Raw genomic sequence first — 19,538 nt, 5'->3', positions numbered from 1 at the left:
GGTTTCAAATTGAGTACAATACAAATGTTTTATGAGTCTTTCATATTTCTAATCATTGATCTCTGATTTTGATTGGCTGATAAGCAGCCATATCCAAAAGTTAGTCAATCGCCACTTTAGCTTCTCCATGCAAATGAAACTTCAAATGTAAGTTTTTGGTCTGAAGGACTTCATAAGACATTGACCTACAGTAGGTGAGTGCTAGTTCCGACTGAGGTCAGAAATTTGGTGCATTTCATCACAAGATAAAGGCTATCAAATCATTTTGAAGCACACCCACAAAATGTATTGGCACAAGACATTCAAATGTATTTTCCAATCCAACGTTTCATGAACATGGTCTGTGTATGAACTCTCAAATTTTGTGAAAATTGAATAAACAACCTCAGACTAGGTTATTTTGCTTTCAATTTCAGTTTTTGTGCTGTTGTATTTTTGTTTTTTAGTTGATCTTTTTTCACAGTGGGATGGGAATTGGCCGACAGAAGCGAGCGCAGCTATGTCACTTAGAACAGTGTTTCCCGACCCTGGTCCTGGAGCCCCCCCCTGTCCTGCATGTTTTAGATGGTTCCCTGCACCAGCACACCTGATTCTAATTAAAGGTCCTCATTAGCTTGTCACCAAGGTCTGCACAGCTCTGTTGATGACACAGGTACTTGTATCACGGTGTGCTGAAGCAGGGTAGCATCTAATGGCGCTTTTATACTAGTACCTACTCAGCCCGACTCAACTCCACTTGCCCTCGTTTCTTTTATATACCCAGATGAGAAGTAGGAGGTTGGAGTGAAGCTGCTGTGATGTATTTGATTGTGTGATCTAAACGAAGAAGACAACAACACTAAAGAAGTAGAACCTGGAAGAGGTGATATATGTACTGCTGGGTCTGTGGCTTGTGTCAAGTTAAAATCAAGTTAATCAAGTTGTATCAAGTTAAAAAATGAGAGTGAGAGAAGCTTCGAGCGGCTACGCTTTTTTTTTTAAATTTTGTTTGTCTCGGCGCCACTGAAAAGTCCATTGGTAGCCGCGGGCAGCTATGAAGTGACAGATCTCCTGGTAGATCTGGTCGTTCCTTATCGCCCGTCTTGATCCCTTTTTAATTCTCTCCTCAGCCACCCGGTTTATGAACATCTGCACCCCAGAGTTGGATCATGAAACAGACTTTTGCGCTGCCATTGCTTGTCGAATAAAATGAACAAATAGAGTCGCTCTTTCGCTGATTTCCACCTCCTGACTCAGACGTTTATGGTCCGGCCCCCTGACCAATCGGTGGCCTGTAGTGTGATGATGTCAGATACAGCCGACTCAGCCGATTAGAACCTCGGCAGAATAGATACAGAAAAAGTATCTACTCGGCATGTTAGACCCCTAGTGGAAAAGAACCAAACCAAGGCGAGTCGAGTCGGGCTGAGTAGGTACTAGTGGAAAAACGCCATAAAACATGCAGGACAGGGGGGGCTCGAGGACCAGGGTTGGGAAACACTGACTTAGAATTTACAGTTTCCAAGATATGGTCATTTTGTTGCAGATCCGAATCTGTAGACCAAGATTGGCTGATGTATGTTCGCATCAACATTAATCAACATCAACATAAAGAAGCAACACCTAAAAAAAAACATTTGTGTGAGACGGTCAGACACAAAATACCAAACTCAACTGATAATGCGTACTGTGGCCACACAACATTTCATCTTCAGTTAAACAGTTTGTTAGCATATGAACACATGGTGTTGAGGGATCAGCTGTCTGGAGTGGTGTCAGCAGCTAACAGCTGAACTAACCTAATCAGAAAACCACAACCACTTCTGACGGAAGACCAGACTTCTCATCCCCGAACAGCCAACACACAATACTCATTTTCTTCACCATTCAGTCCTGTCAGTAAATCTTCCAAGACCCTTTTTCCTGTGGCTGTGGTGTGAAATCTATCATTACAAACTGGCTAGGAGCCCTTAAACCTCCGTGGCTCCAGCACACTCTCTCACCGAGACAAAGTTGAACGCACAGGTCTAACTCACTCCTTTTCCTCTCCGCGGGCCACGAGCAGAAAGGTGCCTATTAAAATTAATAGGTCAGCTCAGGTTATTCAAGACAGTGAAAGCGGAGCTCACTTCCCAAAGAAGTGGTAATGGCCGTTTCAGAGAGCGAGCCATCGCCGTCACCCATCTCAGACAGTTTTGACAGCAAGCTTTTAATACAAGCCCAAATCAGAAAAAAAAAAGATGGGATGGCAGTAAAGTGCTTCTCTTGTAAGATATCTGCTCACGTCACAACATGAGATACAGGCTCAGTCAGCCTTTACTGGGACTTAGTCGGTACAGACACAGACCATTTCTGTCCCCATTGGTCCCAGTAAGAGGGGGGGGGGGGCAATTTGACAAATGCAATTCCAAATCAGATTTCAGCACTTCAGGTTCGCAAAACATTAGAAGAATAGATGAGAGGGGCAATGTTTTTACCAGTTAGTAAAAACCTTAACTTCTTTCTGTTTATCTTTGCTTGAATACTGATCCTAAATTCCCAGCCATTTCTGGGCCGTGCTGTAGACCTAAACATCAAAATGGGTTTACATCAACAAACTAAATCAAGTTGACAAAACACCATATTTTAAGCTCATATTGTCTTAGTGTCTGCAAAGAAAAAGAAGTCAGGGTAAATGCACATTAAAGGATCATGAGGCTCCTTTTAAGAAATGAGACTCTCTAGCGCCACCCTTCACCACGACGGCCGTTGGGGGTACTGCAGCCAACAGCGAAGCCGGCACGGGAGAGCGGTGAGAACGCGCATGCAGCGTCATGTGACGTCACATCCGCAGCCCAGCGCGGGAAATTCCGGTCACAATTACAGCACATTTTGCAGCACACAGCCTGTTCAAGGCAACGGAGAGATACGGTAGGGGGCTCATTCTTTTTGGTTTGGAACGCTTCATCTGACATTATTACTAGAAAACTTAAAACGTATACAAATTATTTTCATAAATCCTGCCTCCATCCTGCCTCATGCTCCTTTAAGTTTGTTTTCCCATAATGTCCCATCTCTTGACTAATCAGGGCTTCCCTGACTCGGATCCGACTGCATGGAAATGGGGACACCTCACAGTGTCTGTACCCCACAGACTTCTGTATCTCACTCTCATGACGGCAGCATGAGACCGGCTTTAACTGATGGATGACATGAGAAACAGGCTTTTTCCTCACCTTCTTCAGACGTCCACTCTTGGTGCCCACGAAAGCAACGCAGTAGCCGTTGTAGACGTAGGAGGTCACGGACGTCATGCGGTCTCGAGTCTCGGTGAAGAGAGTGTGTCCGGTGACCAGCTGAGAGCCGCCGAGAGGCTGGTTGATGTCCAGACCACAGAAGGAGTCGTCAATGGGCACCGGCTGCACACAGGGGACGACAGCAATGACTCAAGTGAAAATAAAGGGCATTGAGAAGGAAAGCAGCTGGTGGGGTGAGACATAAAGTTTTCTTTTTGTTGTTTAGTTTCCATGCAAAAAAAAACTATCTGACTGAGCTCTGCCGTGCTATCAATGGGACTGATTTCTCTATCATCACAAGGAAGACACAAAGTGCCGGTTATCTACGATGAAGCACTGGCAACAAAGAGGCAACAAAATGACACCTTTCATCTGTTAACGGGAAAATAATCACCAGCATAAGGTCTCATTAATTCCAACCTTGGCCCTGAAAGATATTTCTAATGTTCAATGGACTACAAACGGACTGCATTTATGCACCTTTCTTGTCTTCTCAACCGCTCCGAGGTGTTTTACACCCCACTGCTGCTACGCCAGGAGCCACTGATTCTTTCTTCTAGACTAGACACACGCATGAACCCTGGGGGTCAGAGTGCGGTTCAGGGCCTTGCCCAAGGGCACGTAGTGGCCTGCAGAGGCCAGTCCAACCGTTGACCTTCTGATGGCCAGATTCATTTGCATCACAAAAAGGAAACAAATCTATGAAAACTGACGGGTTTAAAACATAAATGACATTATTAAATCTGGACAAAGAACATTAGAATAGTTTAGATATATCTAAAAGCTAAATACATTCATTTAAAAATATATACATAAATATAAACATAAGTAAATTAAACTAAAAACAAATTTAGCTATATATGAAAATAAATAAAAATGCTTTTAATTATCCGTCATTTCTTTGCATATTTCCACATTAATTAATTTGCATCACAAAAAAGAAACCAATCTATGAAAACTGACAGGTTTAAAACATAAATTACATTATTAAATCTGGACAAAGAACATTAGAATAGTTTAGATATATCTAAAAGCTAAATACATTCATTTAAAAATATATACATAAATATAAACATAAGTAAATTAAACTAAAAACAAATTTAGCTATATATGAAAATAAATAAAAATGCTTTTAATTATTTGTCATTTCTGTGCATATTTCCACATTAATTCATTCTTTTATTTATTTGATTCTATAGTTTTACACTTATTTATTTACTTGTGTCTGCATTTATTTTCCTCTTTGTGACATTCCCATTATTCCACAGGAAGTAACACTTTCTACATTGCGCAATATCATCCCAAGGTAAGTGTTTGGAGAGAGTGATAAGAAAGCGAGACAGCGATGTTTGTGGTGTTGAATCAGGTCAGCTGACACAGTCTGAGTGGCAGTGACCTCAATGTGCCATGTGGGGTAAAATGAGACGCCTAAGCAAGTCTCTAACATGTATCCATCCCACAAGCCTCAATTCATTCATTCATTAATTTCCCTTTGGGAATAAATAAAAGTATTTTTGAATTTTTGAATTTGAATTACCACCCTCTGAATATCCATCGCCTTCATCTCAAAGCAACTATTGGGCTCTTATTCTGGCACTGCATGTATCTCTCATCTGTGTCTTCTGTGTCCCTCTTACCAACATAGTGCATATACAGTTTACTGCGTAACACTTCCCACTCTGGGAACCTCTAACTACACACCAGAGACTGTGAAATTTCTCTACGGATTTTCTACAGCAGCGATGCTGACGGTGAATAATCACCTTCACTCGTACAGTCACGCTCCTCTCCCTATGCTATTTCCTTTTGTTTCCCTTTGCCTAAAATAGCGGCGAGTGCTGCAGAATTTAAATTGGACGGAAAAAACAGAAAGCTTGCATCATACTTTTCTACTACAGCTATACGATCAGAACTTTTAAGGCTCTTTTGAGCATATGCTGAGCGTGCACGGAGAGAATCAGATGGGAACGCTAGCAGCGTTCTTAAGGAACAGCCGTCAGTTCCAGACTCTTGCCTATCAATAGCAACTCCCTCAAAATCATGCAGCTCTTTCACATATGGTCTTCTGGGCTCCAGACCATTTGGTTCTGATTATATCGAGATTGTTCAGATGATGTAGGCTTTAGCGGACTTGGCAGACGTCTCAATTCCCCCCGTACTCCATGTGGTTGAGCTATCTTGTTCACCATCTTGCAGTTTGCTTTTTTTTTTAAGTTCCTTATAAATAAAATTAAATAAATGTCACAAATAGTGACATTTTGCTATACTGTATTCCCCGAGATCAGGTCTAACTAAACATACGGTTACCTTGTGTCATTAAGACCTTGTTGAAAAAGTCACAGGACAGTTTAATGTTTAATTCATCCTGAGAAAATAGCTGCCTGTAGTGTGAAGACAGTGTTGCGCTGAAGGGTATGAAGAACGCTTTAGAGGTAAAAGGACATCTCCTGTCTGGGTTTCTCTGTTGTGGTTTTATCAATGTTATCAATAGCTCTCCTTTTCTCCCACCCGTGGTTAATTGGTTGGTAGGACAAGGGCAAGAAGAGAGAAAGGAAGATAGTGTTAGTCAGAGAAGAGACCCAGTCTCACAGACGGCCTGATACAAAAGAATCCCATCATGGCTCTCATCCATGGGATTGACTACAGAGATGGTGTGAATCTCCAGATGGAGGAAGACTGGACGGCTGGGTGATAAATCTTTGATTGGCTGCTGTCTGAATCCCCAGGCTCAGCTCTCGTTCCATTCCCAGCCTCGGCCTGAATGTAAGTGTACACACACTGCAACGTCTGCAAGAATGAGACCTGGGCATATAATTAAGCTTCTCCTTTCTTTTCTTTTTTTTTAGCTGTCTGGCTACCTGCTGTCCACAGCAGACCAGAGGAAAAACAAAGACGTTGTACATGTAATTTACTCAGAAAAAGGAGGCCCAGTAATGTTAACCCAAAAAAAAATTATATATACTGTGTAGAGAGAGAGATATGTACACTGGCCGATAGGAATGGGCGATATTTTACCGTTCATGATATACCGTCAAAAAATTCCCCCACGATAAGAATTTGTCATCTCGCGGTAAAAACGATAAATTCCTGTTGATGACGTTTTTGTGTAAAGATGATTTATGGTTCAGGAAGGAAGGAAGGAAGGAAGGAAGGAAGGAAGAAAGAAAGAAAGAAAGAAAGAAAGAAAGAAAGAAAGAAAGAAAGAAAGAAAGAAAGAAAGAAAGAAAGAAAGAAAGAAAGAAAGAAAGAAAGAAAGAAATGAGCCTGAAAGAAAGAAAGAAAGAAAGAAAGAAAGAAAGAAAGAAAGAAAGAAAGAAATGAGCCTGAAAGAAAGAAAGAAAGAAAGAAAGAAAGAAAGAAAGAAAGAAAGAAAGAAAGAAAGAAAGAAAGAAAGAAAGAAAGAAATGAGCCAGAAAGAAAGGAAGAAAGAAAGAAAGAAAGAAATTAGCCTGAAAGAAAGAAAGAAAGAAAGAAAGAAAGAAAGAAATGAGCCAGAAAGAAAGAAAGAAAGAAAGAAAGAAAGAAAGAAAGAAAGAAAGAAAGAAAGAAAGAAAGAAAGAAAGAAAGAAAGAAAGAAAGAAATGAGCCAAGAATGAAAGAAAGAAAGAAAGAAAGAAAGAAAGAAAGAAAGAAAGAAAGAAAGAAAGAAAGAAAGAAAGAAAGAAAGAAAGAAAGAAAGGAAAGAAAGGAAAGAAAGAAAGAAAGAAAGAAAGAAATGAGCCAGAAAGAAAGAAAGGAAAAAGGATAAATTCCCGTTGATGAGGTTTTTGTGTAACAAACGTGGCGGATCTGAGAGCGAGATAGATTTATAGTTGAAGGTGGAGTTGAATTGGTATTTTTTTCATCGTCATTTTTATTATTATTGGGATAAATGCCAGAAATTATCGTGATACATTTTTTAGTCCATACCGCCCATCCCTACTGGCCGATGGATCAGGCCCGATCACGTCATTTTCAAAACATCGGTATTGGCCAATGTATCGGGACATACCTAGTTATTAATGTTTTTAATCTACTGTATATTAATTATTAAATCGTTTTATAATTGTATTTAACAATACAGACAGTTGATGTGTGTTAAGATACTGCTTTTGGGCGGCGCTGGCGGCTGGAAGTGACGTTTGTGCTGGAGGGGGAAAGAAGCGTGGCTAACAGAAAGCTAACAACAGCTAGGCTACGCTCAGTTAAACAGAGACAATCTCTGAAGTGTGGATATATATATATATATATATATATATATATATATATATATATATATATATATATATATAGCCCCTCTCAGGTGGGTCTAACCCTGAATCGCTTTATATTGAGAGGATTTGATGGACCTCCAACTGAGAATTTGATGGATCTAAAAATAACCCACATAGAGCATCAGGGATAGATTCATTTCTGACAGACAAGATGTGAATGTGTACTTACAGTAAAAGCAGCTGCATGCCCAACAATGGTCGTAAGATTTAAGAGTTCCTCATCCATTGCTGTCATTTTGCATAACCCATATTATAACATGGATTTAGAGGGAGCTTATTTTGTACCAGGGCATGGTCTAAAGGGGCTGCGTCTCTCCCGGAGCTCATGTAGCCGCGGTGTGTGACGTGAGGGGACAGCAGAAACATCAGTGGCACCGCATGCCTGCAGAATGGAGTGGGAGGTGCGGCGTCGCAGGTAGCAGCTGGCAACCTTCAACGCACGCTGTGATGATTGGGGATTCTTCTGGGAAACTGGAAAAATGTTCTAATTTGAGCTCCCACAGTTAATAAGGCTCCCAGCCACGGCACTGTTATCACTATCCACCACCAGCCCTCCACTTTACACCTACACGGGCTCTTACAGCATCTTCCTCTTCCTCCTCAGCCGAGCTAATAAAAGCCAACAGCCAGCTCCAGTTAATGTCTCCCTGCTCCTGACAATCACCTCTGACACTGCGCTAATGGTGAATTTACTGGTTTTAATAAGAATGGACCATTCAGGTCCCCGAGGAGGATTAGCAACAAAAGAAGCTCATCAGAGGTTCTCATCGCAGTGAGGGACAGAGACGTCATTAAGCTGCACACTACACATACAGTACATACCCGTGTCCAGTATTAACTAGCCTATCCTATGTACAGACGTACACTAGGCTAGTCATTAATATTTAATAATCTTAACTTCTTATTAGCAGTACCAGAATGAAAGCATCGAGGACTGCAGACTCTCGGGAGTGAAACATAATTCTACCTGACAACACGTAGCAGCTACATGGCCTTTTATTATGGGATAATTGGGGATTTTAGTAGCAAAAGTAAGAGTGTGTGATCTACGGCAACATCACAAGCAGAGGGATGTGAACAACGTCCCCCTCCCTAGCCACACACAAACACAGGTAGGGATCTTTTTTCATCTTTTCAAGTGTTTATTTTGTTTGTGAACAATGTTGTCACTTTGATGGCTGCAAACGAATGTAAAGCCTCCTACTTATTTATTTTTTTTACATATATATCTGTCACTGAAAGGCGGTTGGAAGTGAATGCTCTCTGATATCCAAACTACAAACCAATTTGACAACACTAGATGTAGAAGTATTTGGTGATGAACTGCACTGATTACTGTGTTCACTGTCGTTACATCCCAGAAACTGCTCTGCTGCCGAGGCTCATGGAGGAACCTGGCTCATTCTCTTTATCTATATGGTGGAGAAATAAACTAAATGTAGAATTCTGTCACCACTATGGGTGTACGGTGCAGACGCGTACCGATCCGAATACAATGTTTAACAGTAGCTTGTTTAACAGGCTTGTTTGACGTGCAGAGTATACTTCAAATCTGAGTCCCTGCACCATAACATCTTAAGTGTCCGACTGGAGGTTTGTAGTCAGCACCGGACTCACCGGACTCCAACGTGAGTTTTTTTTTCCGCTAGCAGCCGAGCTTGAAGACCCTCCCTCATCTTTAAGGGCTCCTGTTTGGGAACACTTCGGTTTCCCGGTGAAAAGCAACAACGGACAAGTAGCCTACTGTAGATAAGACGAGAGCAGTGTGCTGCTACCATTGGCATCTAAACAGGCCTTTTGCCAGTAATTCAGATCGGGCTAAATCTATAAGTAATGTCATTGGTGTTTTTATGGCGGCGGATCTGTCACCATACTCAGATGTTGAGAACACAGGTTTTAAACACGTTTAATATTTTGTTTACTTTGAGAATATTTTATTTATTGTAGGAATTGGTAATTTTATTGGGGATTTAAGCACTATTCTGGTTTTTATTCCTATATTTATTTATATTGTTTCATGTTTCATTTTTATAAGAAAATGTACAAACCATAGTTTGGAAAAGTTGAAAATTAAACAAAAAGCAATTTTTATGTTTTGAGTTTTTATTCAGCACTGAGGTACGTACCGAACCGTGATGTTTGTGTACCGTTGCAACCCTCCTCACTGGTATCTAGATGTTGTTGGTTGTTGCAGTTAAAACTCAAGACAGACTTATTGAAATGGAAATGCCTCAGCTTTGAACAACACAAAACTCCCGCTGCCAAAGCCGTAAACGTAGTAGATGTCAAAGTGGAACACCAGTTGATGACAGTGATGACCTTACTGACACGTCATCGAAAAAGGCACATTTCAGTCATACTCATTTACTGTGAATCCATGTGGATATACTGAACCAATGTTTTAGTTTCTTTTTTAATCACAAACGTAGCTAAACTCACCGCTTTGGTGCACTGCACATCCTTCCCAAGGAGCCAGTTGAGCTCTAGATTTCCTTCCCCCTGATAGCAGGACTGCAAGCGCTCCTTAATCCGGGCGTTGATGTCTCGAATGGTGAAGACGCAGAGCGCCGAGTCATCTGGCGGACGGTGGAACTGCTTCTGGCCCTTGGAGAAAACGGTAAAGAGGACGTCGTCTTGGGCGCTGATGTTGAGGGAGGCAGCGAGAATGCGACCCGGCTTGCCGAGGTAGGCGGCCTGCAGGAGCCGATACTCGACCCCGTTCTTCACGCAGCCCACGGGCAAGGAGACGTAGGAGTGGAACTTGCGATCGTCTTTGCAGAGGCGAACGATGCGGGAGGTGTAGAAGAGATCGCTGCCGGATCCGCTAGACGACATGCCGTTCTCCGGCGTCTCCGGCTGAACAGTCAGGAAGTAAACAAAGCTCCCGCTGGCAAAGCCGTAAACGTAGTAGATGTCAAAGTGGGACACCAGTGCCAGTGTGTCTGATGGTATTTTGATGAGGGAGGACACAAAATCAGTGTGCAATTCGTAGTCGAGCATGGCAGAGGATTCTGGGTCCCGTGGCAGCTTTCGACTGGAGATAGTGGGAAAGTAATCCTGTTTGCCATCCACCGCCGTGCCAATGAACAGGGTGCCGTCCTGGCCCTGCGAAGGCACAATGACCCCATACATCGTCCCCGTTTGGTTGACACTGGAGAGGTAATGCTCCTTCTTATGGGAGGGTTCCACTAAGATGAAGAGGTCATCCAGTCTGAGGAGTTTGCAGACACCCTGGTAGAGGCTCCCACAGGCCAGCAAGCGATTCTGGGAATAATCAATGAGGAGAAGCTTGTTGACATTGTTGGTGGACACGAGGGGCTCAGAGCAGGGCTGGACAATCAGTGGGGGGTAGCAGGCCTTATTGTCATCCTCTGGGCCAGTATCATGGGAAACAAGTAGGGTCAAGTTGCCTGAGACCTTGTACACACGGTTGACAGCTCCAATATACAATGCGCCTGTGGTCTGGTGAACAGTCAGGTGGTTAAAGACCCAGTCTCGTCGTTCAGGGTGGAAACTAGTGAAGGTCTCCCCACCGGATATGGCAGGAATTGCTAGAAGCAAGAAGCCTATTAGAGCAGCCACTGCTCTCAACCGAGGGTAAGGTGATAAAGTTCTGTGTGCAGGCTGCCGGCCCTCCATGTTTAACACGCCTGCAGGGAAACTGCTGAGTGAGCAGAGAGAATGGATGAGCCGAAAGGGCGACGTGACCTTGGTGTTTGGGCTTTTTTGAAGACTAACTTGCAGGTCAAAACTTCACAAGGGTTTTCACATGTTTCTGGAAAAGAAAAACAAGAGATAAACAGAGAAGGTATTAGATATCACATTTCATATGAAGAAATTCACATGACCAAATGGAAAAGGCTGTTAGACAAACACGGACTCCAACATGTGCATTCAGTAAGGCTATGGAGGGGAGTTAGCATTTAAGCAGACAATCTGTGGAAACTATTATAGTGCACATTCCTAAAGAGTTACTGGATAGGCCAAGACAATGCAGGAAGGAGAGGCAGGTTACAGCACCGGAAATGAGCCTGACCTGACTCATGCTTGCACTGCCTTTGTCGCAGCGTTTCTAAGAACAGAACAGCTGCTCGCTGACAGCAGTGGACACATGATGGTGAGTCACCGCGTTTTGGGAAGGAGAAAACAAAAGTTGGATGAGAAACACTGTCTGTAATTTATGCATATCGAGAACAAATTACCATTTTATCACTGCATAAAATAAAGCCGTTGTTTTTCTGCTCGGCTATAATACAACAGTGTCATATTTCCTGAAATAAAAACTGCGATACAATTAAAAACTGGAAAAAAAATGTCAAAGATTGAGTACTTATGACAACGTGTATATCAATAATTGAACAAAATAATCAAGCTGCTTTGACCTTTTGGTTGTACCTGAGTATTTGTAGGAATGAGAGTTTATCATCCTATAATGGTTTGCATTAGTCCGGTTTGCAGTTTGAGGAATCAAAATAAGGCACTGTAGAAAAATATAATATGTTATACTGATAACAACAAACATTTCAGATAAAGGTCTGCCTCTAACAATGTCCTTTGAAGTGAATAAAGGTCTACAAGGAAATAAGATGTGATTTCTAGCTGCAATTACATATGAAAATCAAAGATATCAGTAATATCCTCCATAAATGCAATCGCCATAAATGTAACTTTTGATGAAACTCCAACAATAAATGTCAGAATGTCAGCTGTGTGCTCTTTCATTTTAACTACCATGAGCATCTGTATTTAATCCATACATTTACCCCATTCTTCTTTTTTATCCATTGACATATATCAAGAAATGTCTGCATATTATGCAACCCTGCACAGTCTTGCTTCTCTTTCTCTCTCTCTCTCTCTCTTGTCCTCCCTTTCTCTCCATGTGCCATAAACCCAAAGATAAAGCTTGATGCGGTCTGTCCCCAGGAGTTAATTATCTCGTCCATTGGAAGAGAAGGCCTGGATCTTATTACTGAAACAAACTGAGAACAAATTGGAAGCCACTTCCACACATCCCTCCCCTCACTCCTTGCCCTTTAAGGGGCACAACATACAGAATTGGTATCTATTAATCATGCTTTTGTAAACATCGCTGCCCCTTTTTTAGAATTCCTTTTATGCTACTCCGCTCCTGCCTGCATGATCAGATCATAGTGGATTAATCACCGGCACAACAATCATCTTTAAATGAATCGGCAACCTAATTAGATCTCTACACAACTCCCTCATGAAAGTACAATATACAGTAGGAGTGTGCATGTTTGTTTGTGTTTATGTTCGGCTCATTCCCCCCCTGTATTATCAGCGTGCTCGATCAGAACCAAGCAGTGTGAGAGGCTAACAAGTGGAAAGAATTGCAGTGCATCCCAAAATCAAGTATGATCAGGCGTAGCGATCCAACAAGGGTAATTACTGTGGAGCTGAAGGAGGTAAGCTGGGGAGCGACATGGGGATGCCAGGGGCTTGAACGTGTCAGAGACAGTCCTACATCATTTGTCACGCTCCAGATTTGCATTTCCAGCAGTAAGGCCACGGGGAATCAAGGGTGAAAGATGTGGCTGGAATATTCAGCAGCTGCACCTTGAATTAACAAGCACTTGCAACTGAAGGTAGGTAGAGTGGAAGCAGAGTGGTGAGCTACTGAACATGCTAATACAGCAAGTGCTTTCTGGGGCATTGGCTGGGCTGGATGGGGATTCTCTGAACACTGGCAGCCCTTTCACCCTCCCTTCCTCCAAATCCAGTAATGGCCATCTTGGGGTCCCTTCCCTCCCTCTTTTATCAACGGGTATGTTACACAGCTCTGTCTTAAATACAGCCCCTGAGGAGGTGTATTGATCCCCCGTCCATAAACACAGGTCCTCGGGCCTAGTCAGGCTGTTGTTGGTGTGTGTATAGGCAGAGGTGTGGGAGGCGCTCCGTCCCAAAGGCACTTTATTAGCATAGTCATAAAAATGTCATTGCTTCTGAAAAAGCAGCGAGGACCAGCCCCCCCCCCCCCCCCCCCTCCGTCACTTTCAGCTGCCTGCACGCTGCTACGCTCCTTTGTTTGAGTTTGTACAAGCTGGATGTGCAAAGTGGATCCCTTTGGTGGTTTAATCAGCCTCCTGCTGAGCTAGCTTTTTTGGTCAAACCCCACAAGCTTTTTGCCCTTTAGGGCTTTTGCAACACCCCCACGCCTTGATCGTATGTATATGTATATACTCCCATCTATCTTTTCTTGCTCTCCCTTTTATTACCCCCCGCCCCCCCACACCCGCCACCTAAACCACCCCAGCCATTGGAAGAAATATATCCATCAATCCCTCACGTTTGTGGCAACAGCTGCAGAGGCAGAGAAAACAACGGTCTAAACGGTGTAAAGAAAAAAGCCACTACCAAGGTTATCCATTCATATTGCTTTCAGCAACACTAGGAATGAAGTCTTTGTTCAAGTTGATTGCATGACCACCTCTTTGTTGCATGGACATAAACTTTTCAGCACTACGCAGCTGCAGAACAGATTTAAACAAGAATGAGGAGAACACCGGATCAGATCTGTAGTTCAAAGCGACGACTCTTTTGTTTTGGGAAGGAGCATATTAACATATAAATACAGCTAGGAATGAGTCACACTTAACATTACTACCTTTGGACCTGAAAAGACGAGGGCATGACTGCTGAGGCATGTACAAGTTGAAGCGAGGGCAGCATATCTAACTCTTTGTTAATTAAGTCGAGCTTTAAACATTTTTGCTTCAAGTGCAACTTTTTCATTGTTATTAATCTTAATCAAACAAAACATAACTCATGTCAATGCTCAGTGCAGTTTTTTTCCTCCTGTACATGCGAGGGGTTGTGGTAATGTTCAATGTAAATGAAATGAGCTGCCTGACAGCTGATACCACGGAAACAAAAGCAGCAGCAGTGGCTGGTCCATCTCCACCAATGTAAGGCTCATCTATTTATTCATTTATTTTTAATCTTCCACTGATGATAACACGATGTCGACTTGGTGATCCGGGGAAGGAAACGCAGACATGGAACCAAACCAACGAATCATGAACCAAATCTGTGCAACTCCATCATTATTTCTATGAACAATTTTTGTTGTCAGTCCAGTTAGACCACAATAATTGTATTTGAAAACTAAAACAGTCAGTACGTTTACAGGCACTAACAGAAAGTCGAATTGTTGCCTTAATCCGACCGATATTGAAGTTTTCAAAGCCATGTTTACATCTTAGCCGGGCTGTAGTTGAACCAAACTGAAACTCTTGAGATGGAGTTTTTAGTGGCAGATAATGAGGTCCTAATCCGAGTTATTCCCCGTGCTTAGCCGAGCTAGCGACTACCCCGGGACTCCCGCTTCCGGAAGTGACGACACTGCGAAGGCCAAAATATCAACACAGTAGGAGAAGAAGAAGACGAACAACGAAGAACTAACCGGAAGAATGCCAACGCAAAAGTGCGTGTGGCGCCACCTAGCATCGCGGAGTGGAACACACCTCACTCAATAATCAATTGTCTTCTCGTGCATGTTACTGTAACTTGAATTTCTTGGAAAATCCAGTTTAATCCTTAGCTAGATAGTTGCCAATAGCTTGATTTAGATGTGCATAAAACCACACTGAGTGTCTTCCCCCAGATCCTTGTCTGGGGTAGAACTCACAGGGGTAGAGTGGAATCCAGGCCAATCATAATACACACATTTTAAAATGTGACAGCACGAGTGGAGGTAGGCATCAGCTGCATATTGAAACATAAAACTTTGTCTGTCTTTTCAATGACAACGAATACAACAAATTATTCATCTTGATAAAAGTTGATTTCACACACTGTGGATGTGTCACTGAAGCAGAGAAGGGGATTGGCCCGTTATAAAATTGTCAACAGCTTTTGGTGTGCACGGATATAAAATGAAGGAAGAAGAAAAAAGGGAAGAAAAAAAAATATCCGCCTTCAACATAAAAGGTCACTGTCAGTAAATTTCCATTCCAGCAATCATCTGACAAACTCTTTGGCAGACGTGGAAAGCCAAAAAAGAAGAGCTGAAAGTCAAGAAGCACTCGCATTCCAGCACACATACAAGCTGTGATCATGGCTTGGAGAGAAGACAGTTTCTGCAGAACTTCCCATTCATAATGAATAGTCAGGCACACGAAACCCCGTGTCAGCACACTTATCCGGGCAGCTTCTGAGTGCTTGTTAAACAAACCAGCCCCAGTGGCTGCTTTTGCTCTGTCACTGTGTCTGCTGGTGGGTCCCCCGCCGAGACGCTGGTGATTTCCCCCGCTGCCGGACCAGATGCACTGACAACGGCAACCGAGGCTCAAGGAGCTGCAATGAGGGGAACTGGAAAGATGGCAGCAGGAGCCACGGCCAAGGAGTGAAGGAATTAGGAAATATAAAATGATAGGCTTTGGAAACCATCGGCGAGGGCTGTGGAGCCTGAGAGCAGTCGACATGCAGCAAAGTGACAGAAGAGGGAAGCTTTGGGAAGTGGCCTCTGGAGTGGGAACAGCTCTAAACCTCTATATGCCTGGAATAGACAGCAGCTCCTCTCCTTGTGCTTTTTTTTCCCTTTTTTTTTCTTTTTGTCCCCACATACTAAGCCTCTTAACAATGCAGCCAAATTTGTTTGATCTCCTAAATTCATATTTACAGCAATTGTATTGCAAAAGATAAAGAACACAAACCAAATCCGTTTAGGGAGCTAAATCCATTGTTGTTGGATAAAAAAAGGAAATGGAAGATCATAATTTCATGCCTTGGATTATTGTGTTATTCTCAGAATGATTAATGTAAAGCGTGAAATGTAAGTGCTTAAGTAAAAATGATACGCTAGGAATCAGACACAATTTGTGGGGAAGAAAATCAACAAACTGTCCCTAGTCAAGAAAAGTGAGAGCTCTGAAAATGTTTAATGTTTTGCCTGTAAAGCTTTTCCGTTGATGGGGAACTCTGCACAACAAAAATAAGAAGTCGAATCTTCCCTTAAGGGAGATCTTCTATAGGAGCCCATAAAAAAGCAGCAGCAGCGGAGGTTAGTCCATTTGTTCTTCTCTCCTTGCTTCTATTAAGAGCAAAGATAATGAGGCAACGCGTTGGCATCCTGTGTTGTTGGGCTTGAGTTACATTTATGCATTCTTTCGGCTCAATGAGAAATCGATTTGCTCTGCTCCACTGGCAGTATGTGTATGCCTCCAAAAATCAAAAATCTAAATAAAATAGAATACATTCTGCATCCATCCATCCATCCATCCATCGAGCCGCCACAAGAAACAGGAAATGCCGGCGGAGCGGAGGAACAACATCCTAGCGGACCACAGGTTCTCCAGCCACTGCTATTATTCCACTCAGTCTGGTTTCCTGCTTTGTGCCGTTGTAGCTGAATATGACCAACATTTCTAACAATTAAAAACATTTGTCACAGTGGGACAGGCCATAAAAGTTAAAGAGGTGGAAACTGTCGTGAAATACTGTACGTATCGCGCAGCCCTTCTCACAGCACCCAGACTGATGCAGATAAAGATTGTGCTGATATAAATTCATCATCGTGCAAAATTTGGACTTGACCTTTTCCTAAACTGTTTTGTTTTTGTTTATCTTTCGGCATGATACGCGTGAGGCTGTGAGCTACGGCTAAATGAGCTGTAAGTTAGTGACGCATGCTATATTAATGCGCACTTATCCACAATTAAGCATGTGCTCTAAGGGCACTCACACAAAGCACTTTGCATTCAGTGCTTAATAGCACGATCTTTGTTAGTGACCCATATCAGTGCACTTGCTCATGACTGTCTGAGTTTAGAGGCATGCAACGAGGCCCTCAATTGCCTTTCACTGGATTGCACTCTTTGAAAGCAGTCATAGACCTCCAGTCTGCCTCGGCCTCATAGAAAAGTTACTCTAATGAAAGCACATCAGAGATTATTAAAAAAAAAAAAAAAAAAAAAAAAACTGCACACATGCCATTATGGTGGTAATAACCAGCTCCAGCACGGCTGCTTATCTCTGAACTCAAACAGGAACACATCTATCTAATCTTTCCCCGAGCCCCCACTCCCGTTTCACACACTTCAAACTCTGTTTGAGAAAACACAAGCTGATATTACGCCTAAAACTTATGCCAATGCGCTGAGAGAGATTAGCGATGTGATTGCGGTTCTAGTCCTCTTTATTTCTCCTCCCACAGCAGACACCTTCTACAAATGCTCAGGCTTGCTCACATGCACTGAGCTGAACATGGGAATGCCTATACAATCAAAGGTTCACACTAGGGCTGGGCGATATATCGAGATTTGAATATATATATCGATATATTTTCAAACGCTATATGGTACGAGACAATATCGTTTATATCGATTTAAAAATATATATATATATATATATATATTATTTTTATGATTTTGATTTAGCTTATTTTGTGACAAATTGACTTGAATGTTTTATTTGAGATTTGCACAAATGTTTTGTTATTTGCACAACTGTCAACCTCAGTGGAAAAGTCTGCCTGTTACTGTCTACATTGTATAAATTGCACAGTGTATTTTAATTTAATTGTTATGCAAGAAATTGATATTTGTTTTATTTTATTCAAGAAGCATTTTTATTCTATAAATGCAGGCAGTTTATTTTTATTTCATTTGTTTTATATATTTTGATATTGTGCAGACCTCTGTTAATAAATGTACCTGTGTGACATTTGGCACGAGGCTTTGTATTAAAACTGACTGTTTTTTTAAGGGTTTGCCTCAGAAAAAATGAAGCTAACAGAGATGCTATGCTATAATGCTTTGGGGGAAACCCCAATTATGGCACAGAAAAAATATCGATATATATCGAGTATCGCCATTCAGCTAGAAAATATCGAGATATGACTTTTGGTCCATATCGCCCAGCCCTAGTTCACACACATTTTGACGGAAGCATATATGCGCAAATGTAAATATACATCAATTATTGCTAGATTAAAAAATTATTATTTATGTATTTCTCCTTGCTTCCGGGGAAAGCCCCATGTGAGATCCTCCTATTAAACTCAAGGTTGAATCCTGGGGCGTCATATTCTCAGGTGCTCCCACCAGGAGTGCAGTTCTATGTAGCGTTCACCTTGTGTTGGCTGTCTGTCATCCTACGAGAGCAAATTTCTATTAGATGAAATTTCCATAAATCTCAATTGTAAAGGGCCCTGGAGAGAGGAGAGGGAATCCTCAGCGGGGCAAAGGAAACAAACAGAACAGCCTTGTGAGAAGAGATCAGGGTATCAGAAATCACCTCACTTCAGCTGATGCACAGATTGGAAGTGAATCCGGCTTTGTGATTGACACCATGCTCATATCATCAGACTTCAGTCAATGTAGTGATGTAATTCACACTCTAGAGGAGTGTGTTAAGATGCATGTTTACTGTGCACCACAGACACACCCGCCTGCCACTTTGTTAGGAACACCTGGTACATCTAATAGAGTGGTGGGTATATATATATATACACACTCATATCCTGTGGGTGAGCTGGAGTCATTTTGTCTCATATGTGAAAGCTAAGTAAGACATGAAACGTGACTAAAACTGAGCTGACCCTCTGAACCAAATCAGGCAGTTGAGCAGAGCAGCTATTCATAGCTGTGACCTTCAAAAATACGGTCCCTGTTTCCAGATCTGAATCCACATCTTTCTCAACAAATCTTCCAGCACATTTAAGAGTTGCTGAAGCAGACTAATGGATTTGGCAAAGCGGAGGACTTGGCCGGAGCGCCAGGTAGCAGGTGCAAAAGACGGCCAGGGGGGCGTCGGTCGGAATGAGCACACCGTTAAAATGAAGAAAGGGCTTTGCTGCAGTCAAATGACACAAACTCGGAGTCAATGATGTCATGTACGGCTGAACGCAGCTATGGTTGAGAACATACAGATGACGTTAACCCAAACAAGCTCGGCCCACGCCGTGACCTGTTCACGCTCAGGTTCATGCAAAGCAGCGGTGTTATCATAGCGCGTGTGTCTGTGTGGCAGTGTGTGTTTATGTTCACGCTTCCTCCATCAGCACCAT

The 19,538-nt window shown here is 42.4% G+C and overlaps 1 protein-coding gene across 1 annotated transcript in view; it reads right to left on the bottom strand.

The window, feature by feature from the left end:
* Window positions 1–19,538, bottom strand: part of plxna2 (plexin A2) — a 265,758-nt gene that overhangs the window by 224,673 nt on the left and 21,547 nt on the right. The window contains exons 2-3 of the mRNA XM_061735348.1: window positions 9,947–11,282; window positions 3,195–3,377 (exon numbers count right to left, since the gene is read on the bottom strand). Of these exons, the coding sequence (XP_061591332.1) occupies window positions 3,195–3,377; window positions 9,947–11,146 (1,383 nt within the window). The 5' untranslated portion in view covers window positions 11,147–11,282. The remainder of the gene's footprint in view (window positions 1–3,194; window positions 3,378–9,946; window positions 11,283–19,538) is intronic.

Source organism: Cololabis saira, chromosome 12 (assembly GCF_033807715.1).
Source record: "Cololabis saira isolate AMF1-May2022 chromosome 12, fColSai1.1, whole genome shotgun sequence".
NCBI classification, from domain to species: domain Eukaryota; kingdom Metazoa; phylum Chordata; class Actinopteri; order Beloniformes; family Belonidae; genus Cololabis; species Cololabis saira.
The sequence above is the reverse complement of the archived record's forward strand: the minus strand, read 5'-3'. Positions and strand labels throughout refer to the sequence as shown.